At 39.6% G+C, this 23,800-nt stretch overlaps 1 protein-coding gene across 1 annotated transcript in view; it reads right to left on the reverse strand.

The window, feature by feature from the left end:
• Nucleotides 1-6,263: 6,263 nt before the first annotated feature.
• tbl1xr1b (TBL1X/Y related 1b) overlaps nt 6,264-23,800 on the reverse strand; it is a 28,871-nt gene continuing 11,334 nt past the window's right edge. Inside the window, exons 4-16 of the mRNA XM_056264077.1 lie at nt 21,805-21,950; nt 21,508-21,718; nt 18,687-18,819; nt 17,508-17,649; nt 17,313-17,376; nt 17,135-17,232; nt 16,983-17,043; nt 14,744-14,865; nt 13,587-13,661; nt 13,344-13,471; nt 13,054-13,219; nt 11,158-11,259; nt 6,264-7,069 (exon numbers count right to left, since the gene is read on the reverse strand). Coding sequence (XP_056120052.1) covers nt 7,043-7,069; nt 11,158-11,259; nt 13,054-13,219; nt 13,344-13,471; nt 13,587-13,661; nt 14,744-14,865; nt 16,983-17,043; nt 17,135-17,232; nt 17,313-17,376; nt 17,508-17,649; nt 18,687-18,819; nt 21,508-21,718; nt 21,805-21,950 — 1,475 coding nt within the window. The 3' untranslated portion in view covers nt 6,264-7,042. The remainder of the gene's footprint in view (nt 7,070-11,157; nt 11,260-13,053; nt 13,220-13,343; nt 13,472-13,586; nt 13,662-14,743; nt 14,866-16,982; nt 17,044-17,134; nt 17,233-17,312; nt 17,377-17,507; nt 17,650-18,686; nt 18,820-21,507; nt 21,719-21,804; nt 21,951-23,800) is intronic.

Here is a 23,800-nt window from a genome sequence, read left to right on the forward strand (position 1 = left end):
GGTTATGAGCTCCCACATTCAGTGGTCACCAGGCTTCAGGCCTCCTCGGCCTTCCTGGTTATGAGTTGTTACATGTCAGGTTTCAGGCCTCACCAGGCCTTCCTGAATGTGAACTCCCACTCACTGTGGTCGTTAGGGTGTGGTTGTGAGCTTTTGACTATCAGGTTACAGGCCTCATCTGGTCTTCCTGATTATGTTAAAACCATACTTATGGTAAGTCACACGACGGAACGTCTTGTGTACTTTCTAAAATCCATTTTCATGGTAAGGGTCATGCGCTGGATGCTTCGGTCCCTTCCTATGTGGCCCAGACCCAGGTCTTTCACCACGGGTCCCACTCTAGATGCGTCCTGTCGTCAAAGTTTGCTACGACAGACGCCTTTTTCTGATCCAGGCCTTCCTGGATTGGGAATTACTAAGTACATGCACTTTTGTTTCATGTACTTTCTAAAATCCATATTTATGGCCTTTCTGAAAGTAGCCCCCACATGGTGTGGTTGTCAGGTTACAGGCCTTGTCAGGCCTTCCTGATATGAGCTCCCTCCTACTGTGGTTGTCAGGTTACAGGCCTCGCCGGTCTTCCTGGTTTTGAGCTCCCACATTCAGTGGTCACCAGGCTTCAGGCCTCCTCGGCCTTCCTGGTTATGAGTTGTCACATGTCAGGTTTCAGGCCTCACCAGGCCTTCCTGAATGTGAACTCCTACTCACTGTGGTCGCTAGGGTGTGGTTGTGAGCTTTCACATGTCAGGTTGCAGGCCTCATCAGGCCTTCCTGAATGTGATCTCCCACACATTTTGACTATCAGGTTATAGGCCTCATCTGGCCTTCCTGGTCATGTCAAAACCATACTTATGGTAAGTCACATGATGGAACATCTTGTGTACTTTCTAAAATCCATTTTATGGTAAGGGTCATGTGCTGTAGGCTTCAGTCCCTTTCTATGTGGCCCAGACCCAAGTCTTTAACCTCGGGTCCCACTCTAGATGCGTCCTGTCGTTAAAATATGCTACGACAGACGCCTTTCTGGCTAACTTCTTCATTCTGATCCAGGGCTTTTCTGGACTCAGAATAACTAAGTACATGCACTTTTGTTTCATGTACTTTCTAATGTAGCCCCCACGTGGTGTGGTTGTCAGGTTGCAGGCCTTATCAGGCCTTCCTGGTTATGAGCTCCCATATTCTGGGTATCAGGTTATAGGCCTCACCGGCCTTCCTGATATGAGCTGCCACACACTGTGGTCGCCAGGTTACAGGCCTCACCCGGCCTTCCTGGTTATGAGCTCCCACATACTGTGGTCACCAGGTTACAGGCCTCACCGGCCTTTCCTGATGTGAGCTCTCAGGTACTGGAGCTCCCCACATAGAGGGTAATCAGGTCTTTGGCCTCAGCAGACCTTCCTGGTTTTTGATCCCTCTCTTACTTCCTCAGTGTTCAGGAGGAGCACTGGGTAGACCCATGGATTGAGTGGACGACCTCCGTCTTTTCTTGAGGTTGAGTTACACTCTCCGGGTAATCCCGTCTCTGTGATCCGGAACTGAATGATTTCTGCCAGCTTTGCAGGCCTTCAGTTTTGGATGCCTTTCCAAGGCAGTTTCCAGAGGCTCTGTCTCGGACAGACAGGCTATGGCCAGACTGTGCGTCTTAGTATAGATCACCAGGCCAGCCTGGTGGCATGTCAGGAGGCATGCTCTCCTGAATAGTGACTGGCTGGGAATCCCTTGAGTCCCCTAGCCACACTCCCTAGAAGGGACCCCTTCTATTAGGAAGTTGTGGTCCTAAGCCTTTGAGCTGGCCCAGATATACCTCCCATGTACTATGTTCTGGCAGTTTCTCGGTTCATTAGCTTGGGCTATGACCGGTAGGGAGTGCTGTCACTGACAGCCCAACGTGACCTAGGGTGAGTGGTTTTAGTGTCCTTTGTATTACTGGTTCTGACAGTTGTCACTGCCATTGGGCATGCACTCCCCTCAGTATGGCGGCGTGGGTATTTCGTTACCCATAACGTCGATGACGTATTGTTGAGTTCCCTTCGAAAGGGAACGTCTCAGGTTACGACTGTAACCTATGTTCCCTGAGAACAGGGAACGAGACAATACGTCTCCCTGCCATACCTCGGGGCCTGCCTGCAACAGTCCCTTCAGACTAGTGTTGTCACGGTACCAAAATTTCAGTATTCGGTACCAATACCAGTGAAAATCCACGGTTCTCGGTACCAATTTCGGTACCAAAGCTTAATTTAGATAAAATTTACATATATTAAAGTGTATATCACAGTTACAAAGATGGAAACTGTATTAAAAACACTTTACAATAAGATTCTATCTGTTAGATAACATTAGATAAAATGACCTAACAATAAACCATAGTTATATACATAGCAATTATTCCACTTGGGGTTAATTTAAAAATATACTAATACATTTTTAAAATCAAAAGTTTTATCTGTTAACATTATTTAATGCACAATGAATGAAGTGAACAAACATGAACAATCAAGTGTTTGTATTAAATAACATTCACAAACATTAATTAATGTTGTAAAAATATATTGTTCACTCAATGTGTTGATGTTAACACACACATTAAGTAATGTTAATGAATGGTATCTTATTGTAGTGTTACCAAACTATACAGGAGATAAAACATGTTTTATTTGACTTAACTGTAGCCTACTTTTATTTAATCCAAAACTGTCAAAAATGTCACTCTTGCCTGTCTTCAAAACTTGAGAACCCTGTAGCTGATTTCTAATGCAAGGGCTAGAAATCAATTAATTCTTTGCTGATACTTCCTCGTCATCACGGAGAGCGCAGTTTGCACCGCTTTCTCCTTCTCTCCACAAGCGCTCGCTCTCGCGTGTCTCCGCTATGCAACCATAAACAGTGACGCGCCTGGAAAAACAAGCTCGCACGTCGCTTCTATTATGAGCGCGCTTCCCGCGCGCCTACATTTGAAATTTGCACGCGCAAAAAAACGTGCTATGTGAACGTGTGAACGGCCCTTTATGGCAACGTGACATTAGCCTAATTCAACATATTTCCATATGTGGCTCTTTCCTCCTTTCTTGTCAACAAGTGGATTCAGAGCCAACGCATTAGCAGCGCCGCCGGTCGCCATGTCTCAGTGTTTTTATGAAGAGGACGCAACTCTGCACCTTTCGGATAGCGCATCAAGAACCGGATTAACCGGTACTCGGTACCTAGAAAAGCTGGTACCGTAACCGTTAATTTTTTTAAGTACCGAGTTTTTTGACAACACTACTTCAGACGAAAGGATGTTGTCACGGTTTCAAGGCACCCTTTTTATACATCCAGGTTGCGCGCTCATCATTCGAGCTGATGATGCACGGGCTGTCGCCGGTCAACATGATTGCTGTGAGTTGATACTTGATTTCAGACACCTGTCACGCCTGAGGCGTTCCCCATAACGTCGATGACGTATTGTCTCGTTCCCTGTTCTCAGGGAACATAGGTTACAGTCGTAACCTGAGACGATTTCCAGGTCACTAATTAAATAAGCAGATGTGTGACTGATCACATGACTCACTCATAGCCTACAGACGGTTTTTGCTTCCATTGAATCTCAAGCTGGAGAACGGGGTCATCAGGTTTTACAGAAACTTGTATTGTTCATACAGCTTGAGGGAGGCAAACCGTAGGCTGCATAGGCTTCATTTGTGTCAAGTTTTGAATGTTGTTATATGTCTATGTGGTGTTTTTAATATGCTTTAAGACAAACCATGTGCAAATTCATATCAACACCATTGCTGAGTATTGCTGAGTACCAAAGAAAGTCTCAAAAACGTGGGTTGAAATCGCTGGTGTTTCTTTTCACTCACGTACCTAATTTGCATATTCAAGGACCCGCGTATACCAAATGAGTCAAGGCTGGAGTTACATTCAAGCTATTTTAACCCATTTGTTACAATTGTGACCACAATTCTTCCTCACATACTTTAGTGTGGTATTAAAAATGATGAAGCACGTTCATTTATAATGCAAATTTAAGAGTCTACATATTATTGGGTAGTTTGGTCATGTCACCACACACATTTATTTCCTAGTAGGCCTACTGCCATCTTAACACAATGATGATTTTATGTTAAAGCTCAGAAATGACAGCTACGTTTTCTAAGTACATTTTTGAGTAGCTCATACATTTTTTGTACACATCATCATGGAAGGGTTATCTATACAGTATCTAACGAAAGTGAGTACACCCCTCACTTTTCACCAAACATTTTCGTATATTTTCTCAAGGGACAATACTATAGAAATGAAACTTGGATATATTTTAGAGTAGTCAATGTGCTGCTTGTTTAACAGTATATATCTACTGTCCTCTGAAAATAACTCAACATACAGCCATTATTGTCAAAATAGCTGGCAACAAAAGTGAGTACACCCAGCTGTATGTCGTTTAAACATGCAAAGCCACATGTCCTATTCATCATGTTCATGTTTTTGTCTGCTTGACAGGACCATACAAATGTGTGTATCTTGTATCAGAGCAGTTAAAATGTGCGCTTTGAGTACAATTCTCTCATACTGACCACTGGATGTTCAACATGGCACCTCATGGCCTCAATTCTTTGTTAATGGAATAAAACACTCATTTCAACTATTTAACCCAGTCGTTAAACTAATTGCTGAGCTTTGTCATGTTTTAAATGCACCATCAACATCATAGATTTACACTCCCTGTGTTCAACCACCGGTCACATCTGTGACCAGTCATAAAACCATAAACCCATGTTTTCAGCTTTTTACATAATTGACATGGATTGTTTAATATCCTTACAAATACCATACAAATTCATGTTATCTCTGACATGTTTTTCCACAGGACATAAACGTTTAAATATGTAATTTTGGTGATCAAAGATGAGTTTTAAAGGAGTTAAAATTATTAACAAAGGCAGACTTTAATGCTCATTTTCTTAACGACATATAGATTCAAAAGCACAGACAGAGAAACACACTACTATCAAAATATATTTTATTCTGGACTTTTCATTTGATCAGACTCAAATCACAATAGTCAAATCAACATCGCAGTAAGTGATTTCTGCTGGAGAGTGAGCAAAATAGAAAAAAAAAAAGAGAGAAAGAGGGAAAAAGTCGATTAAAGATGATCTAAAGTGAGACAAAAATCACTGAACAAGTATCTGCATGGTCCAAGACGTTCTGATATGCCCATGTACGTGCTTTTGCTGAGCGCTAAAAACAACATTAGAATTACAAAAGATTTTGAAGTACAAAATTTCAAAGGGTTGTGGACACAGCAAGCCGAGTGCTAGGTGTTGAGGACCAAGAGAAGCAAACGCTTGCGCACACACACTGTAAAAGGTAAATCTCTTTCAAATTAAAACATTATAAAATCCCATTCCACTGTCATAGACAATATAATAAATAGCACATTTTCGTACAATCTACTTGTTGATTATATTAGAGCAAGCTTCAAAATACTCATCTCTTTAAAAAAAAAAAAAAACAATTCAGGATATTTTTAGGAGGGGGGTACAGATTATAGTTGATCCATGGGGGGAAAGAAAGGCATTTGTTAGCATTTTGGACTATTATATATGTATATAAAAACAAAAACAAACTATTTCATTAGTTTAAACCAGCCGCCGCCTCATCCTCTAATAATTATCTGGTTCATTCAAGTAAATGTTTAATGTCACTCAAGTAATTTCAGTCCAAAAAGATAAAAGATGTTTTAAGTGCTCATAGGATTTCATGGGAGTAGGTCTAAAGTGCTGAGAGGTGACATGAGTATGCTGGGTAAAAGCTGCTTCTCTGGACTATGACTGTCTAATGGTATTTTACAATGACACGTGACAGCGTCTAGCAAACTCTAAACCAATGCGCCGTTCCCCCGACGAAACCATGCTGCGAGAAATCCAAAAGTCAACAGAGTTTACGTTAAAATCAATCCTTTATAACGGGAGCATCCATACGGACACCTCCATTTACAAACAAGCGAAAAGTTAGCAAAACGGCACCACCTCAACCTGACTTTGGACTGTTGAATTGAAGTCCTCTTTCCCTGCTGACTGACTGAAAGTGAATAAAAACCAAACCGCACCGACCCATAATTCTGTCTCTCGCTTGAAGCCATAAACGAAGGCTGTTACAGTCGCACGCACATACCAAGCTCCAACCTCCATAGAAAAGCAGGAAATGACACCAATACGCAGCACTAAAAGGAGGAACATATTTAAGTGAGCCGTCATCTAGGAGGAAGGTAAGGGAAAAATCGCTGGAATCAACAAAGGGAACGAATAACCTGCTAGCTATGGTTTTCTGTAACAGAGCAGTGAGAGCGAATGTGCCGTTGTGTTTTTAGGGTTGGCCTATCAGACATTTTTAACCGTACAGGCGTTTACCCATTTATGCGCTGCAAGTTCAGTTTTGTCTTATCACAAAGTTGCATAGGTTGTACAAAATAACACAGGGCGTTCGCATTAGAAAATATAGTTGAGTAATTTAATAGGCTTTCTGTACTCGTAGAACTCTTAAAAAAAAAAAAAGAAGAAGAAGAAAGAAAGAATCAAATTATCTCTCAAAAGTTTGGCAGAAAAGGAAAAAAAAAAAATCCTTGAGCAAATTTTTTTTTGGAGAACAGTTTCCAAAAGTCACAGAGCCACTAAACATACAGTGCCAATACTCTGAATTGTCAATATCATACAGCCATGAGTTGGCCATGTTCGGCTCTTTAGCTCATGCAGTTTGGCCTAAACCACCGTTGGAGTGCTGACATGTGCAATATGCGCACGACAGCGGCGTGGACCTCAGCCCTCTGGGTTTGGAATGATCAACACAGGAACTAATGAGGTGTGTGTGTGTGTGTGTGTGCGCACATGCGGTGTCGAGCGAGTCTGTATATAACAGTCCTTGTCTTAAGCGTCACGGGTCCGTGTTGTGATGGAGCTGGTCTGGCACCTCACGCGTGGACTACAGCAGTGGATGATGGGACAGTCGGTAAATTTGGCTATGCACACATTCAAAGTCGGTCCATGGCTTCCCATAGGCAGTGTCATTTCCTTAGGTCTAATACACAAACCTGAGATGGGGGAAGAAAACGTATTATGAACAACGGGCAGTAAAGGTAATTTGCTAAAATATTACTATTGGAATATTTCACTGCAACATTTAACAGGGTATTTAAAGGGGACATGACATGAGAAATCAAATTTGCATTGATCTCTTGTACCATTAAAGCATCCTGCAAGTTTCAGAGCTTACAACATTAACTCATTATAAACAAAGCATTTATTCAGCCAAGCTCTAAAACCCGCAAAATCTGATATTGCAGAATCTGTGACCCAAGGTTTACCAACCTGTGACCATATTCATGTGTTCTATTCAGACCAGACTTTTAATTGACTTCTACTCTGACAAATGTACGCCTAGATGTGCTATTTGCTTTTTTTCCGTTTTCTGCTCAGTGTGGTTTCCTGTCTAATATAACGATCTTGTTTATTGTGAAGTTTCACATGAGATGATTATCTTACTTGGAATTTAAGGTACAGCTGTATTTGCACAATGGAGACGGAAATACTTCTGCTTCTTGGGGCTGGTTCACACAAAGCGTTTTTGATTTGAGAAACGTGAGACGCAGGCAGTGGAATGGGGAAACAGGGCAAGGTCTCGAGATTCACCTTTTAAAAGTTGAACTTATTGTAACTGGAATGCCACGTTTTTAGAAAGTAGCGACGCTGCAAAAGACACGAGCGCAACGGTCATGCATGTCCGTCTAGCGCGTTTACATTAAAAAATTAAGTAGCGCGGTGGAACGGAAAACCGTGATTTTCCGGTAGGCTAAAGGACGAGAGCTTATTGATTATCAAAAATAATCTTTTTTTTTTTTTACGTAAACTGTTGTTAGTTTAGTTTTTCATTTATGTTGAAAATTTGACATCTCTTATTTCAGTTTACGAAAATGCTTTTTGACCAATAGCTTTAGTTTCAGTTTTCGTTTACGAAAAGAACCTTGCGTCACACATGTAAGTACATTTGCATAAGACTAGGGCTGTACGATTTTGGCTAAAATCATAAATCACGATTAATCGGACAAGTTACCTCGATTACGATTATTGAACGATTATTTTAAATTTTTTTCTTTCTCATATGTCACTGGCAAGGCTTATACTGTAAATATGTTCACAGTTATTTTTTCTAATGAAAGAGTTCATAATCCTATCTTTGTGATTCTAAAATAATAAGGAAACACACAGATAGCTATTAATGCTTATTTATTAAATATTTCAAACAATTGAATTAAACAAAGCATACAATGCTTGAAATAAAAACGTCTTATAAAAAAGTAATTTAAGTTTTAATGTAAAAAGAAAGTTCCCTAAAAATGTAGAACTTTGAAAAATAGTTCTTTTTGTAAACAAAATAAATTATTGTAAATATTGCCATCTTAAAAGTAAAATATAACTTGTATTAAACTAAAAAACGAATCCTTTTCATATTGTGTAGCATTTGTAAATGCTTGTGTTATCGAAACCTGCTTTGTGGAGTGGAGGCACTTGTTGCTGGGCGTTTGTCAGTCTCTCTCTCTTTTTGAGCCATGCACATGTAATGTCTCAGCAGCGTCTACAGTTTGCTTATGAGCTGCGATTTCTCTCTCGAGAAACCACGCTTGTGCATTTTTTTCCCTGATTCGATCATAAACACGCTGGCGAACGATCCAGGCATCAGCGCCATCATTACGACGCGGCACTGATTACAGCTTTTGTTCACACAGCGCGCGTTCCGGGACAGAACACGGCAATGTTACTAGAGCCCCAACCCGGCATCAATCCCGGGTCGTGTTTGCGTTCACACAGAAGGCAATTTCCCGACAATTTCCCGGGATCAACGCGCTGTGTGAACAAAAGCTGTAATCAATGCTGCTTCATTGACGCAGACTGGATGGGGCGGAGTCACGTGACTACACACGCGATAATATGTTTTAAGGGGAAAGTACATTAACAGACAGTGGGCGGAAATATTAATAGGATTAAAAAAACGAAATAACCGACATGGTAAAATTACGTCGGTTATAGGCTCTGAATTTCGGTTTCGATTACTTTTCGATTAATCATCCAGCCCTACATAAGACACTGACAAAAGTGACCCGTGTTGGCAAAAGTAGTCGGAATGCGCACAGGCTCATTACAAGCTACAGGCAAAACAAGAGAAGATTTAAAATTTTGGTCGAATTTAAGGTTAAAAAAGAAAAAAAGAGTTTATTAAGCCCTCGTCTAGCCCAATGCTCCAAATAGCGATTAAACGTCTAAAAGTATCTTTATTTGTGTGTTTTCTGAGAGGAGTGTTTTCTCGCTTCTCGACGACTGGCGCTTCCTCTCAGCACAAGTTTGGCATTGTTTAAAAGAGATACTCCACTTTTTTTGGAAATAGGCTGATTTTACAACTCCCCCAGAGTTAAACTGTTGAGTTTTACCGTTTTTGAATCCATTCAGCCGATCTCCGGTTCTGGCGGTACCACTTTTAGCATAGCTTAGCATACATCACTGAAGTGGACAAGACCATTAGCATTTCTAAAAAAAAAATGACCAAAGAGTTTCGATATTTTTCCTATTTAAAACTTGACTCTTCTGTAGTTACATCGTGCACTAAGACCGACGGAAAATGTAAAGTTGCGATTTTCTAGGCTGATATGGCGCAGCGCCTGAAAATAGTTCCGTTGTGTTGACGGAAGGTGGCCTATTTTCAGGCGCTGCGTCATATCATTACGCCTGCTGCTCTCATGGTACGGCAGTAAAGTTTCTTGATTATTACGCAGGAATGAGAGTATAGTTCCTAGCCATATCAGCCTAGAAAATCGCAACTTTACATTTTCCGTCGGTCTTAGTGCACGATGTAACTACAGAAGAGTCAAGTTTTAAATAGAAAAAATATCGAAACTCTTTGGTCATTTTTTTTTTAGAAATGCTAATGGTCTTGTCCACTTCAATGATGTATGCTAAGCTATGCTAAAAGTGGTACCGGCAGAACCGGAGATCGGCTGAATGGATTCAAAAACGGTAAAACTCAACAGTTTAACTCGGAGGGAGTTGTAAAATGAGCCTATTTCCAAAGAAAGTGGAGTATCCCTTTAAAGCGCAGTATTCCAGCTTTGTGAATATTCATGGCGAATTCTCAATGGCATTAGTCTGAACCAATGAAATGTGATTTTCAAACTCATGCTGATGTAAACAAAACGATCTTGCTCGCGCTGACTGACAGATCCGAAGCGTGCGCACAGACGCCTCAGACAGCGCCCGATCCCGATATACACAGAATAACAATAGCCTATTTCAAAATATCTGTGTTGGCGGGTATTTTACGCAAACATTATCTGTTATGTCTTGAGTGAATGTTCAGTTAGCTGTTAGAGAATCTGTTATCTGATGTGTAGAGATCCGTGCGGTACAGTGGGTCTGAATATAGGCTGTCTGTTTCATCAATGTTAATCAAACAATTGTGGTATCATGAAAAAAAAAAAAAAGTTGAATATATATTTTTCCTATAGATATTTGGTTTTGACTTGGTGTGTGCCAAATTGTGTGGTTTTACCAGGGATTTCAAGGCATGATTGCTAGAAGATTTAGTTCTGGAACCTTCAGAACTCGATTTTCTCAAACTTGACTTTGCTGACTATCGACTTCAAATGGGAGTGTCATTTTTTTGTCTGATTCCAATCATACATCATTTTGAAGTTTTTTTTTTTTTTTTACCTCATTGCTACTCATTTTGCCAGCACGGGTCACACATAGTTTTACATCATCACAACATAGGCCACTTAACGGCTAACATTTGCATACCCTGATTGTGATCATCGACGTGTGATGTGGCCTATGGTGTGGTGAATGGCCCTGAAATGCCTATGGTGTCAAAGGATTATATGTTTGTTTGGAGCAATCTGAGGCACAGTGTAAAGGAGAGTTCACAAAGTGAAGCAGCCAACCATATTGTATCTGACAGCAGCTGCATCACAAACTGTAAATAAATGATTTTATTATGCTAATGTTTTCAAAACACATAGTGAGTGGGCGTTGACACTGTTTCCTATCATAACATTTCTGATAGCAAACATATTTATGGCCGTTTACTGCTACTTTAAACAGGGTTCCTACAAGGCTTGCCACAGAAACTCACCGATCCGTCTGATGCACTTGCGCCCACTTTGTCCCCAGTGGAGTTCCAGCATACTTCAAAAATGCCGCCCGTCCCTCTGTAACTGTTGACTAAAGCACCGCTCTGTAGGGGAGAAATCGAGACTCGCGTTAAGAACACCAGCCATGCAATCATCGATCAAAATATCAGCAACGGAAGATTAATGTAAATCTGAAACTAAGTATTTTTCAAGTTTGAATTGATTGACTAGTCTTATGCCTAAACATTAGCAAATAGTGTCTACATAGGATGTGAACCGCTAAGCTGAAGTTGCTATTTTGCTAATATTTTAAGAACAGAATTATAAAAAAAATAAAATAAAAGTAAAGAGATTTTCTTAAGGACATAAGGTGTAATGGCGAACTGTTAAATGTTATCTTTAAATCTCTAAATGAATATCCACTTTCATTCTGTACATTATGTTTCATTTAAATAAAGGTGAAGTAAGTGATTTCAGGTAAACACTATTGATATTTGAAATCACCAAAACAAACACCCTACCTAAAACAAACGCACCCCTACCCAAAAGGAACACACCCACCCTAATCTTGGTTCCTCCAACCCCACATTCACGTACACGTTATGCAACAAGGCAACGACTATGGCGGAATCTGCTTTACCTGCCGCCCGAGGGTATGATGTCATCAATAAGTGAAAGCAATGTGTGTTACTATGATAATTCTGGCCGAATGTCTAATAGTCATTTAGCTCCTCTACTCCTCCTTTGATGGCAAAGTCATCCCTAACATCCCAAATAACAAACACCATTTTCATGAACAGCTCCCTACATGACAGGATAGTCCAAGTAACTAATATATTACAAATGTGACAAGATTAAGGGGTTATAGCGATCACTTAAAGATGAACCCAAAGAAAAAACATATATTAGGAGCATGTTATCTCACTTTTCAGACGCACTTTGGAAGCAGATGCTAATAATAATAATGCACATGAGTGTATTCAAGCAAAAGACAGCATATCTTAGTTCTGTGGAACACAAAACCAATGTAATTCGCCAATCGAGAAGAAATAAAGCCACCTCAGCGTCCGTTTTCAGGCCTTCCCGCTCCTTAGGTGTCTCCAGCGCTGGAAAGCTTCTCTGATATTAACGTGGGAGCGAAGTCTTGCTTGATCGTAACCCTTCTTTTTAAAGATATGTTCCCCTGGTCTTTTCCTCTTTTGTGTTTTCTCTGCCATCTCTTTCTATAATCGTTCTGCTAATGTCTGTCTTGTTCACTGAGCTCTCTCTCTACAAGTTTATGTCCCCGATAACCCATATATAGAAACAATATTTATTTAGTGTTTTATTTCTTCTGTTTTCTGTTATATATATAGGCTATATATATATAATATATTTAGTGTACTGTAACTAAAGTGTCTTTTTTAAATAAAATCTTTGATAGGGTAAACAGACATGTAATTAATATAGCATGTAAAACAAATTCTGACCAATAACAAAAAAAAAACTAAAGAAAATCCTTCTAAACCGCCTGAATAAAAAAATATTACTATTGTAGTGTAGTAGTTTACTTATAACAACAACATATTAACAACAGGCAAAATGAATTTACAAAGTTTAATGTTTTCAAATGGAGAACATAAAGGACAGGGGAATCCATCAACTCCCCATAAATATAATCATTGATTGTTGTAAAATACGCAAACATTGTCCATCTCAATTGGCCTGTTATCAAAATTATGAGAGCCCTGTTTTTAATCTATGCGTTTACACTGAACTTCTCACACAGAGATGATAACTAATTTCTACAGAGCTGTAATTATTTAGATGTTTATTAGCTAAATAAATGTTTTTTTTTATTACTAGATACTAAAAGATCTTTAGCAACGAGTAAGCGTTGGATAAACAGCCTATAGTACCTGCGTGTTCCAGATATGGACACACTTGTCGAAGGAGCCGCTGGCCAGGTGCCGCCCGTCTGGGCTGAATGCCACACTGTAGACGGGCTCCTGGTGTTTGGTCAGCGTGTGGATGCAGGCGCCGCGCTCTGCGTCCCACAGACGCACCGTTGAATCAAACGACGCGCTGTGGGCAGAAAATTAGAAAATGCTTAATGCGTATAAATACATACACATCTGAAAATGCAGACAGATTTTAAATTTAGCCAATCAATCAAAATGATTTTTAAAAAAGGACTGGTTTTATGCACCTGGCCAGCATGAGGTTGGCATTGGGGTTGTTGGTTTCAGGGCCAGTCGGGCTCCATTTGATGGTGTAGATCTCCTTACTGTGGGCTTGAAGGTCATGAACACAAGTGTCCTGTTTCATGCTCCAGAGCTAATGTTCAATACACAACATTATTATAATACACACTCCCAATTGACAAAGCATAAACAGTGGAAAACGGCCAAATCATCAAAATAGAGATCATGGCAGGTTGTTTGTAGCTCACTTTTAACGTCATGTCATCAGAGCAGGAGGCCAAGAGATTCCCTGTCGGATCCCATTTGATTGCATTGACTTCATTCTGAGGATAAGGAGTTCAAATAATCAGTGATGCAATCAGTTAAGCATGGTTATTATTACACGGCTCTGTGGAATACTTGATTCTGATTGGTCAATTGCGCCACGTTACTCCCTGATAACAACCGCTGAAACGGGCTCATCCGGGTTGCTGAAGTCAGCAGCGCTACACGCTTGCTAGGAACGCTTTTTTCTACGTGGAAGTTTTGCGTTTTTTTTTTCAAATACTTTTTCAAATGCGTAGCTTGAATGCAGTGCAAGTCGCTTTGGATAAAAGTGTCTGCCAGATGCAGAAATCTAAATGCATTTCAATATTAAATTCTCAAAAATGTTATTAAAAAAAAACCTATGGGATTTTAGGTTTACTTCATATTTCATACACAGGAGAAACTGTTGCAAATGTGTATCAAAATGCTTTATGGTTCCCAAAAAATATTAAGCAGCACAACGGTTTTCAACATTGTTAATAATCATACATGTTTCTTGAGCATCAAATCAGCATAAATTTGAGGTACATTTATTTTAATCATCATTGTAAGGCATTTCATGATGTATTATTTCAACCGTAATAAAATTGTTCTTCGAATAATTCTAACTTTCAAATAAAATCAAATATCATTTTACGTAGATAGATTTAAAGGGAACAGATAATATGTATTTTTATACATGACGCCTGCTTTGTTTTTGCCGTCATCATTATATTCATTCAAAATGTCATTGACATATTTGCATACATTATATTAAAAGAAACCAAACGTGAATAATAAATGTATACATTTTAATATTTATTTATATAAATTTCAAATTAGGATTGAAACTCTTTTCCTAAATTAAACCATTTGGTGTCCAGAACAAAGGAAAATCAACAGAAATGTTTTAAATATGATACATAAACATGCATTTTTGCTAAAAGTTCAATCATTTGATTTCAAACCATTCAGTTTTCCTGACTTGTTTCATATGTCAGGCTTTACAAAGTTAAGATGTAACTTAGTATTCCAGGACACCAAACAGTCAATGCAAAAAGTAGAATAATTGATATACACTTTATTGGAAATAGTAGAATATCTGATGTAAGTGGCTTACTGTGTGGCCCTTGAATGTTTTGACTGGTCTGTCCTGGCCCAGTTTACACACGTGAATGCACATGTCCGTGCTGCAGGAGGCAAACGTGTTGTTGCTCTGCCAGTCTACGTCCAGCGCCGGAGCTGCAGGTGACAAATGCAAACCACATCATTCTCAATGATTCTTTTGAAATTAGCTTACATACAACTGACACATTTGGATGACACGACCATCCCAGGTGGGGGTTTAAGGGTGTTCTCACTGTTCACACTTGGCATGTTTGTTTCGATTAAAACGAACCCCCGGTCCGCTTCGAATGAAATATGTACACAAATACACTCGCCTAAAGGATTATTAGGAACACCATACTAATACTGTGTTTGACCCCCTTTCGCCTTCAGAACTGCCTTAATTCTACGTGGCATTGATTCAACAAGGTGCTGAAAGCATTCTTTAGAAATGTTGGCCCATATTGATAGGATAGCATCTTGCAGTTGATGGAGATTTGTGGGATGCACATCCAGGGCACGAAGCTCCCGTTCCACCACATCCCAAAGATGCTCTATTGGGTTGAGATCTGGTGACTGTGGGGGCCATTTTAGTACAGTGAACTCATTGTCATGTTCAAGAAACCAATTTGAAATGATTCGAGCTTTGTGACATGGTGCATTATCCTGCTGGAAGTAGCCATCAGAGGATGGGTACATGATGGCCATAAAGGGATGGACATGGTCAGAAACAATGCTCAGGTAGGCCGTGGCATTTAAACGATGCCCAATTGGCACTAAGGGGCCTAAAGTGTGCCAAGAGAAAAATCCCCCATTACACCACCACCACCAGCCTGCACAGTGGTAACAAGGCATGATGGATCCATGTTCTCATTCTGTTTACGCCAAATTCTGACTCTACCATCTGAATGTCTCAACAGAAATCGAGACTCATCAGACCAGGCAACATTTTTCCAGTCTTCAACTGTCCAATTTTGGTGAGCGCTTACAAATTGTAGCCTTTTTTTCCTATTTGTAGTGGAGATGAGTGGTACCCGGTGGGGTCTTCTGCTGTTGTAGCCCATCCGCCTCAAGGTTGTGCGTGTTGTGGCTTCACAAATGCTTTTCTGCATACCTTATGGTTATTTCAGTCAAAGTTGCTCTTCTAACAGCTTGAATCAGTCGGCCCATTCTCCTCTGACCTCTAGCATCAACAAGGCATTTTCGCCCACAGGACTGCCGCATACTGGATGTTTTCCCTTTTCACACCATTCTTTGTAAACCCTAGAAATGGTTGTGCGTGAAAATCCCAGTAACTGAGCAGATTGTGAAATACTCAGACCGGCCCGTCTGGCACCAACAACCATGCCACGCTCAAAATTGCTTAAATCACCTTTCTTTCCCATTCTGACATTCAGTTTGGAGTTCAGGAGATTGTCTTGACCAGGACCACACCCCTAAATGCATTGAAGCAACTGCCATGTGATTGGTTGATTAGATAATTGCATTAATGAGAAATTGAACAGGTGTTCCTAATAATCCTTTAAGTGAGTGTATAACACAACACGGACCAAAGACATGTAAACGAACCAAAAACAGGAAGATGAGACCCTAAAAAGTACAGAAGGCTCAAGCAAACGTTTTTTTTCTCATCATAGTTGTGATGTTGGCCATCACAGTTCACTACAGGCATCAGAACCGGGTCTCCTCACAGCAGATATTCCTTTGTGTGTGTGACAGGGATTCCTGCCGCTGTTTTGACTCCTTTACTCATTTTATAAGCTCTTCACGGGCTCTCAGCTGGTCAAAATACCATCATATGTGCACACACACACACACACACATACACACACACAACGAGCGCATTTATCCCAACACACAGCATTGTTTTGGATGTTCTGTCACGAAATGGGCAATACATTATAAAAGCTGAGCAATCAGGTTGTGAATGTATCCCTATGCCTTTAGGTTTGGTGTTAATAATGCCGATCTGAATGCTAAGCGGACCAGGACTAAATGTTGTTTTGTGCCAAATGAACCGAACTACAAGTGTGAATACACCCTAAGAAAACCCAAACTGCTCTTCGCCCCAAAACTCTCTCTCTGAAGGTCCTTCAGGTCACATTACAACTGATATGGCTGCAAAATCCTGTCATGTATAGTTTTATTAATGTGCATTGATTGGCGCAGTGTTTTCCCCCTGTATTAGCAAGAACGTCGAGGTCCGTCGAGGGAAAATGAATGTCCTGCTTGTGGTCCTTTTCTTTACTCACCAGAATGGAATGGAAATTGCTGTTTGGCCTCTCCTGTGTGTGCGTCCCAAATAATGGTGGTCTGAAAGTTGCACATTCCCATTAGCATCTCAACTTCATCACATCAGCTTATCAAGACAGAATATGATTACAAGCATACAATTATACTGTACCTTATCAACACCAGCGCTGAGAATGAAATTTCCTTTCTTGTTCCACTTTAAAGCAAATATGGGACCTTTGTGCTGCCCCAGTGTACTGGCAAGATTACCTACCAGTTATGGAACACTGATTAGATGAACAGGATTTTGAAGTTTAATTGATGTTAGCGATAGAGTTAATGAAGCTCACCATCTTTAGTCCATATCCTTGCAAAGCCATCATAGGATCCTGTCGCTAGGAGTGTACCTTCACTCTGCCCAACATCAAAGAGAGAGAGAGAAAAATATGAATTTGAATAAATTGTTTTGTCTGTGTAGTGTGTGTGGTGAGAGGCTCATGCAAGCAGGGTTACTATGATTCATAAGCGCTAGTCCCAGCACTCACATTCCAGTCCAGTGAGGTGACGTCTTTGTTACTGGGTACGTCCTGCCCCCCCTCCCGAATGCAGTGGCGCAGCACCAGCTGAGTGGATCCTCCCGCGCTGCTCTCACTCAGGTTCCAGATCCGTGCAGTCGAGTCTCCCGAGCTGATGGCAACAACCAAACGCAGAGAGAATGAACCCATTTGAAAAGTATTACGCAGAGACATGCAAAGCAATAAATTGTTTCAAAATTCACAGGTTTAACCCTTAAACGCATACCTCGGGTCTTTACTGACCCGGGACGTCATTCACTACCCTCCCCCTCATTCATTTTTTAAAGTTAGACATGAACCTTCTTGGTATTTCTCAAATCCATTAAGGTATGTAATAGTTTAAGTATATATTTTTCTGCTCATCAATTGAGTCTCACAGTAAGTGCAATTCACCTTTATTCCCCAAGATGGCAATGTCTGACAAAGATGGCGTAATAATCTATCAAAATATTGATTTTGAAGACAGAAAATGATAGTTTTGAGAATATGGTTGAGATGACGGACATGAGCCCGATGCTGAATGTACTGGGGAAATGAGCTCAGACCAAGTTCCAAAACTTAATGAAATATCCTTTATTTTATTCTTTTGCAATTGCTAATAAAGCATCAAGAGAGATTTGTAATATTGCGGCAGATAGAGAGCCACCTGTGTTAGATATAGTGGTAACACTTGACAACAAGGTTCATTAGTTAACATTAGTTAATGTATTAGCTAACATGAACTACCAATAAGCAATACATTTGTTACATTATTTATAAATCTTTGTTAATGTTAGTTAATAAAAATCCAGCCGTTCATTGTTTGTACATGTTAGTTCACAGTGCATTAACTAATGTTAACAAATACAACCTTTGATTTTAATAATGTATTAGTAAATGTTGAAATTAATATTTACTATGATGAATAAATGCTGTAGAAGTATTGTTCATTCTTAGTTCATGTTAACTAAGGTAGTGAACCTTGTTGTAAAGTGTTACCGATATAGTTATAGAGATATATATTAGATATAGATCCAGAGATATATATTAGATATAGATCCAGGTTGCTAAAGACCCGGTTATGGAATAATAATTGGTACCATTTCACTGCTTAACCATGTATGCATGAAATGGTTAAGCAGTGAAGTCTGGCTTTAGCTAGATACTGACCCAGAGGCCAGCAGGTCGCTGACAGGGTTCCAAGCACAGATGAAGACCTCAGACTCGTGGCCCCGCAGCACCATGGCTTTACTGGCCGGGATCTCCACTGCCTGGTCCACCTCCATCATGTCTGAGTGGTGGTCTGTCAAAGGAAGAGGCAGAGACACTTTCAGCGCTATGTGACATTCATCCTAAACACAACCAATACCATCATTCATTTATGTAAACGAGCAGCCATGGTGCAGCTTTTTGTGTTCCACAGAAGAAAGGAAGTCACACAGGGTTGGAAGAACGTTATAGTCTTCTTAAAAACCTTGTGTTGCCAAATGTATTCAGCCAGGTTAGATTGTAACAGCCAGTTCGCAACAAACAAGGTGCTTACCTCGTGAAATATTCACATGGTTTGTATAGTCTAAGACTCTTTCACCCCCAGTATTTCATTTCAGCGTTCAAGGGAAAAATCTAAATGTGATAACTGGAGTGAAGAGACTGTTTTATTCAGGTCAGTGTAGTTACTGTTAACTAAATCTACCAAAATAGTTCTCTTTAATTAAAAAAAACTGAAATAAAGCACAATATAAATGTTAGATTAAAAACCTATTCTTATTTACGAATGTTTTCTTGGCAACTAACTGAAATAAAATAAATAGAAGATATAGTGATATAGTGAACAAAGACAAAAGCACATATCAAAATAGCCAATACTTAAATTATAACTGAAAATATAAAAATAAAAGCTAAAATCGAAATATGAAAAAAATAAAAGACTAAATAATACTAAAATAACACTGGTTGAGGTCAGAAACTGATAAACTGATGGTGCAGTCAGGAATATAAACATGACAAGATGTTCATTTAATTAGGTCACATGCTGTGTTCCTCCAATCAATGATATTGACACAGCAAATATGCAAAGAACATTAACCTGGGGTTTACAAACGTGCAGTGTGAAACCTCAAAACGTGAAAATCCAGGATTAATTCCAAACCCTAAAATTTACTTTATTGTGTTAGTCCACTTTAGACACCCTACTAACTATAACAGGGTATATACAGAAATTCTTAAAATGAATTTAATACCTTTTATAATACCTTCACAATATTTTTTTATACCAGCACGACTTCAAGGTGCAACTGTACTGGCGTAAAGAGAAAAGTAAAGTAATGAAATATCTTGGAAAACTTTCCAAGCATTTCCCCATAATGTCCAGGGTTTTTCCTTAGTCAAAATTGGTCTTCGGTGGTGGCCGACAGACACTGTTATCCTCTCTTGCCCTCTTTTTTTTTTTTTTTAAAGCTTTGATTTTACCACTTGATTTCATAGCTTTGTAACATAAAATCCTTCTTTGCTGGACCTGATAATTGTTTTGGTATATAATCATATCAATATCAAAAAGTAGAATAAAAACTAAGCATTGAAAAGTTAATTTGAACTAAGTCTAATTTTCTACCATATACAGTAAAATTGAATAGAATTAGCTGCCAGATAAAATTATTACTATTTTTTAATTAAATTTAAAAAATTGCTGCTAGATAACAACTTGCTTTGCACTCTTTTTTCTGGTTTCACCTCACTCCAGTCTAAACTAAATTATTATTAATGCTGTAGACATGCAGTTTATTAATAGTTCATGTTAACTAAATTTTAATAAATGGAACCATATTGTGTTACTGATTCAGAAGTCCCGTGAGGACAGATCAGTCGTTTTAACCATTCATTAAAGTGACGCGTCATTAGCGGACGTGTACGCATTGTGTGGTTATCCCATCAGTTAGGACATCGCATAAAATTTGTGTCACCAAATAGGTTTTTTTAGGATAGATTTTTTTTGTTTATTGAAAGTGTGGTTATGTCACCTGAATGTGGGGAACGCCTTTCAGAGAAGATAAGGCAACGTTTTTTAGCACAATTCACACACAGATGGAAATAAATTTCCAATTGCGCCACGTGAAACTTCGGTCTTCGGACCTTTTACCATTGTGCTAATTGATTTTGATTAACATGAGCGAGGGAGAGAGAGCAAGAGTGAATTGAGTGCGCGCGCGCAGCCGGGGCGCTCTCTCTCTGTTCCTTCTTTCAGTTAACATGCACCCTGTCACAAGCGCAGCAGTCAGTCGTCTACATTAGGCTACTCACCGATCAAATATGGCTTTGGCGGCCGACTGATGACTGAAATAGAAGCGAACTCGCGAACAGGTTGGGCAGCAAGCCAGCCGGGTACCCAGTTTGTTTCAGCAAACACCACGTCACATGATATCGCTCAGGTCCTACTCGCAACATATAAATAAATCCACGCGAATTTTAGGAATTTTAGAACAAAGTCCTGCACTTAACACAAATTGAAACTCATAGGCCTAGTTGGATGGGGGTTCGAAAATGTAATACCTTGTCAGATGACGTTTATTACTTTTTAATGCCCTTAATTTTGGCTAATTTCATTTACTACCTTTTAACACTTTTTACAACCCTGCGGACACCCTAAGTAACTTTGCAACTACATGTCAACTAACTCTCATTAGAGTATTAGTAGACTGGTAGGGTTAGAATAAGTTGACAATGCATTTGTAAAGTTACTTATAGTCAGTAGAATGTCTGTTGGGAATCATCAAAATAAAGTGTTAGCAGATATTAAGCAGACAGTCATACAAATGACTGGTAGGTGACACCTAGTTACCAATGTTACTTTTAGTTAGCAGAATGTCTATCGAAATAAAGTGTTAGCCAATTTATTTTTTGTGACCTCGGTCACAGATCGAGCTGTTTTACCGTCTTAATGGTATTTCTTTATGACAGTTCTGTTTTGACAGTACTATGCAGGCTGTGAGCTTACTAGACAGCGTGTGGGATCCGTTCTCCTCTCCATTAGCCGTGTTCTCTCCGTTCTTGGCGGCGGAGGCCGTCGTGCCGCTGGAGGCGGCGGCAGCTTGTTGTTGAGCCAGCTTATCCTTATAAACCTGCTGCCTCGTCTGCACCACGTCTGGCATCACCGCATCAATCAACGACAGCGACTCGATCGGCCGCCCATCGAACAGCGTGCCGTCCTGAGAGCACAATCATGTCAGATCGAGCATCTTCTCGTATGTGTAACGGGGAAGCTGAGAAATGTGGTACTGATACCAGTGCTGACCTCATTGATGCTGACTTCAGCCTCCACGTACTGCAGGCCTTTCTGGAGGATGGAGATGAGGGCAGCAGGGGGCACCAGAGCTCCGTTGATGTTGGACTGGCTGATGTGGCTCTCTATACCAAAGGTGAACGCCGAGTGGGAGAAGCCTGCAGGGGAAAAGAAGACCGTCTTGTTACCATTTAGGAACAAGTATTTTTGGATAGTGAGGGCAAAAGTATTGGTACTTTGGTACCAAGTCAACAAAGACATCATAAAAATGTTACATAATCGATAAGCCTTTTTCTGCATTACTGACCCGATATGGTTGACTAACAGGCGTCTGATTTCAAACTGGGGTTATTACATTTAATCATTTAGCAGACGGTTTTATCCAAACAAAGCGACTTACAATTGAGAAATACAACAAGCGGTTCATCTAAAGAAGCAAACACTTAAAGGTGGGGTATGTGATTCTCTTTTTTGTAAATTTTTTCAAAATAACTTGAAATCCTATTCCTAACCCACTTACTGAGTTAGAAGCACTGAAACGAAAATTAAGCAATTTAATCATCTGTGGAACGGGCAGGACTCGAAAAAATCCAGCCAATCATTTCCAAGACCACCAGAATCATTGGACAGTAAGTCCGTCAATCAAACGGTTGTACCACACCCCCCTCCCCCCAGCGTGCGTGACCCCCGTCGTGCGCATACTCAAAGTTTGTGACGCATGCGCATCTCGTCAGTAAAGCCGGTTCCATGATTAGTAGTAAATCGTCATTACAATCTCTCGCGCATCTGAGTTTTCGCTCGTGCATGATTGCGCGTCCATGTACTTCGAATGGGTGGAGTCAGAGCCGGCGTTGGAGGAAAGAAGGTAGGACCATTTGAATTGTATATTTTCAAAATCTGCCGGTCGTTTTCCAAATCACATACCCCACCTTTAACCCTCTGGGGTTGTTCGTTTAACAGTCACACTTGGGGTGTTCGGGTCCAAATGGACCCAAAGGGCAAGATTCATATTTAAAAAAAAATCATAATTTTTTTTTTTTACTTTTTTTTAATACTTTTTTTTCTTTTCTTTTTTGGTGTTTTGAGATATTTTATGATTTATAATTAATATTTATGCAATAATTATGACCCATTTTTCCCATTGAACATAATAGATATTTTTTTTTTTTTATCAAAGCTGTATTACATTTTAGAGTGAAGCCTAGGCCTCATGAAAGCAATTTTTGAAAAAATATAGATGCCATCTGGTGGACACACTGAGCATTTTTATCACGCAATAGCACATTTTTACCACTAGTGGATTTACAGCTCTCTGTAGAAAGGCTTGCAAATTCTAGTGATTTTTGCACATATTTGCCTATTTTTTTTTAGTTTGTTGATTTTAAAATATAATAACATATTCTCAAAGACTATTTTTGTCTTTTTTTTTTTGTTTGGTTGGTTTAAATGGTAATTTGAAGTGCCAGTTTAACTTTATAATACAGATTATTATAAATATATAATACAGTATGTGTGTGTGTGTGTGTGTGTCTGTTTTGCACTCTTGATGTTTTAGAGATTCACCCCTTCACTGTTGAGTCCTTTTTTCTGCATCCTGGCTGATTTGTAGATTGTATGCACAAAAAAACTCTTGTGTTTTCATATTTTTGACAATTTCCCATTCATTTCCTATGGGGGTCATTTTTGACCAAAGAGCAGAAGTGTGACGACCACTTAGCATGCTTGGATCATGACCTCAATATTTTTTGTGTGTTCACATACCGAATACCATAAAAGTCACCTAGTTTTGTAACATTCTGATGAAGCTGTGATTTTTAAAAATTCAAAACAGATTGATGTAATCTGAATTTATTACTGTGTATGTGTATAAAAGTGTGTTTGTGTGTGTGTGTGTGTGTGTGTGTGTGTCTGTTTTGCACTCTTGATGTTTTATAGATTCTCCCCTTCACTGTTGAGTCCTTTTTTCTGGATCGTGGCGGATTTGTAGATTGTACACACAAAAAAACTC

This window comes from Rhinichthys klamathensis, unplaced genomic scaffold (genome assembly GCF_029890125.1).
Source record: "Rhinichthys klamathensis goyatoka isolate OS25496 unplaced genomic scaffold, OSU_Roscu_1.1 h1tg000011l_1, whole genome shotgun sequence".
NCBI classification, from domain to species: Eukaryota; Metazoa; Chordata; class Actinopteri; order Cypriniformes; family Leuciscidae; genus Rhinichthys; species Rhinichthys klamathensis.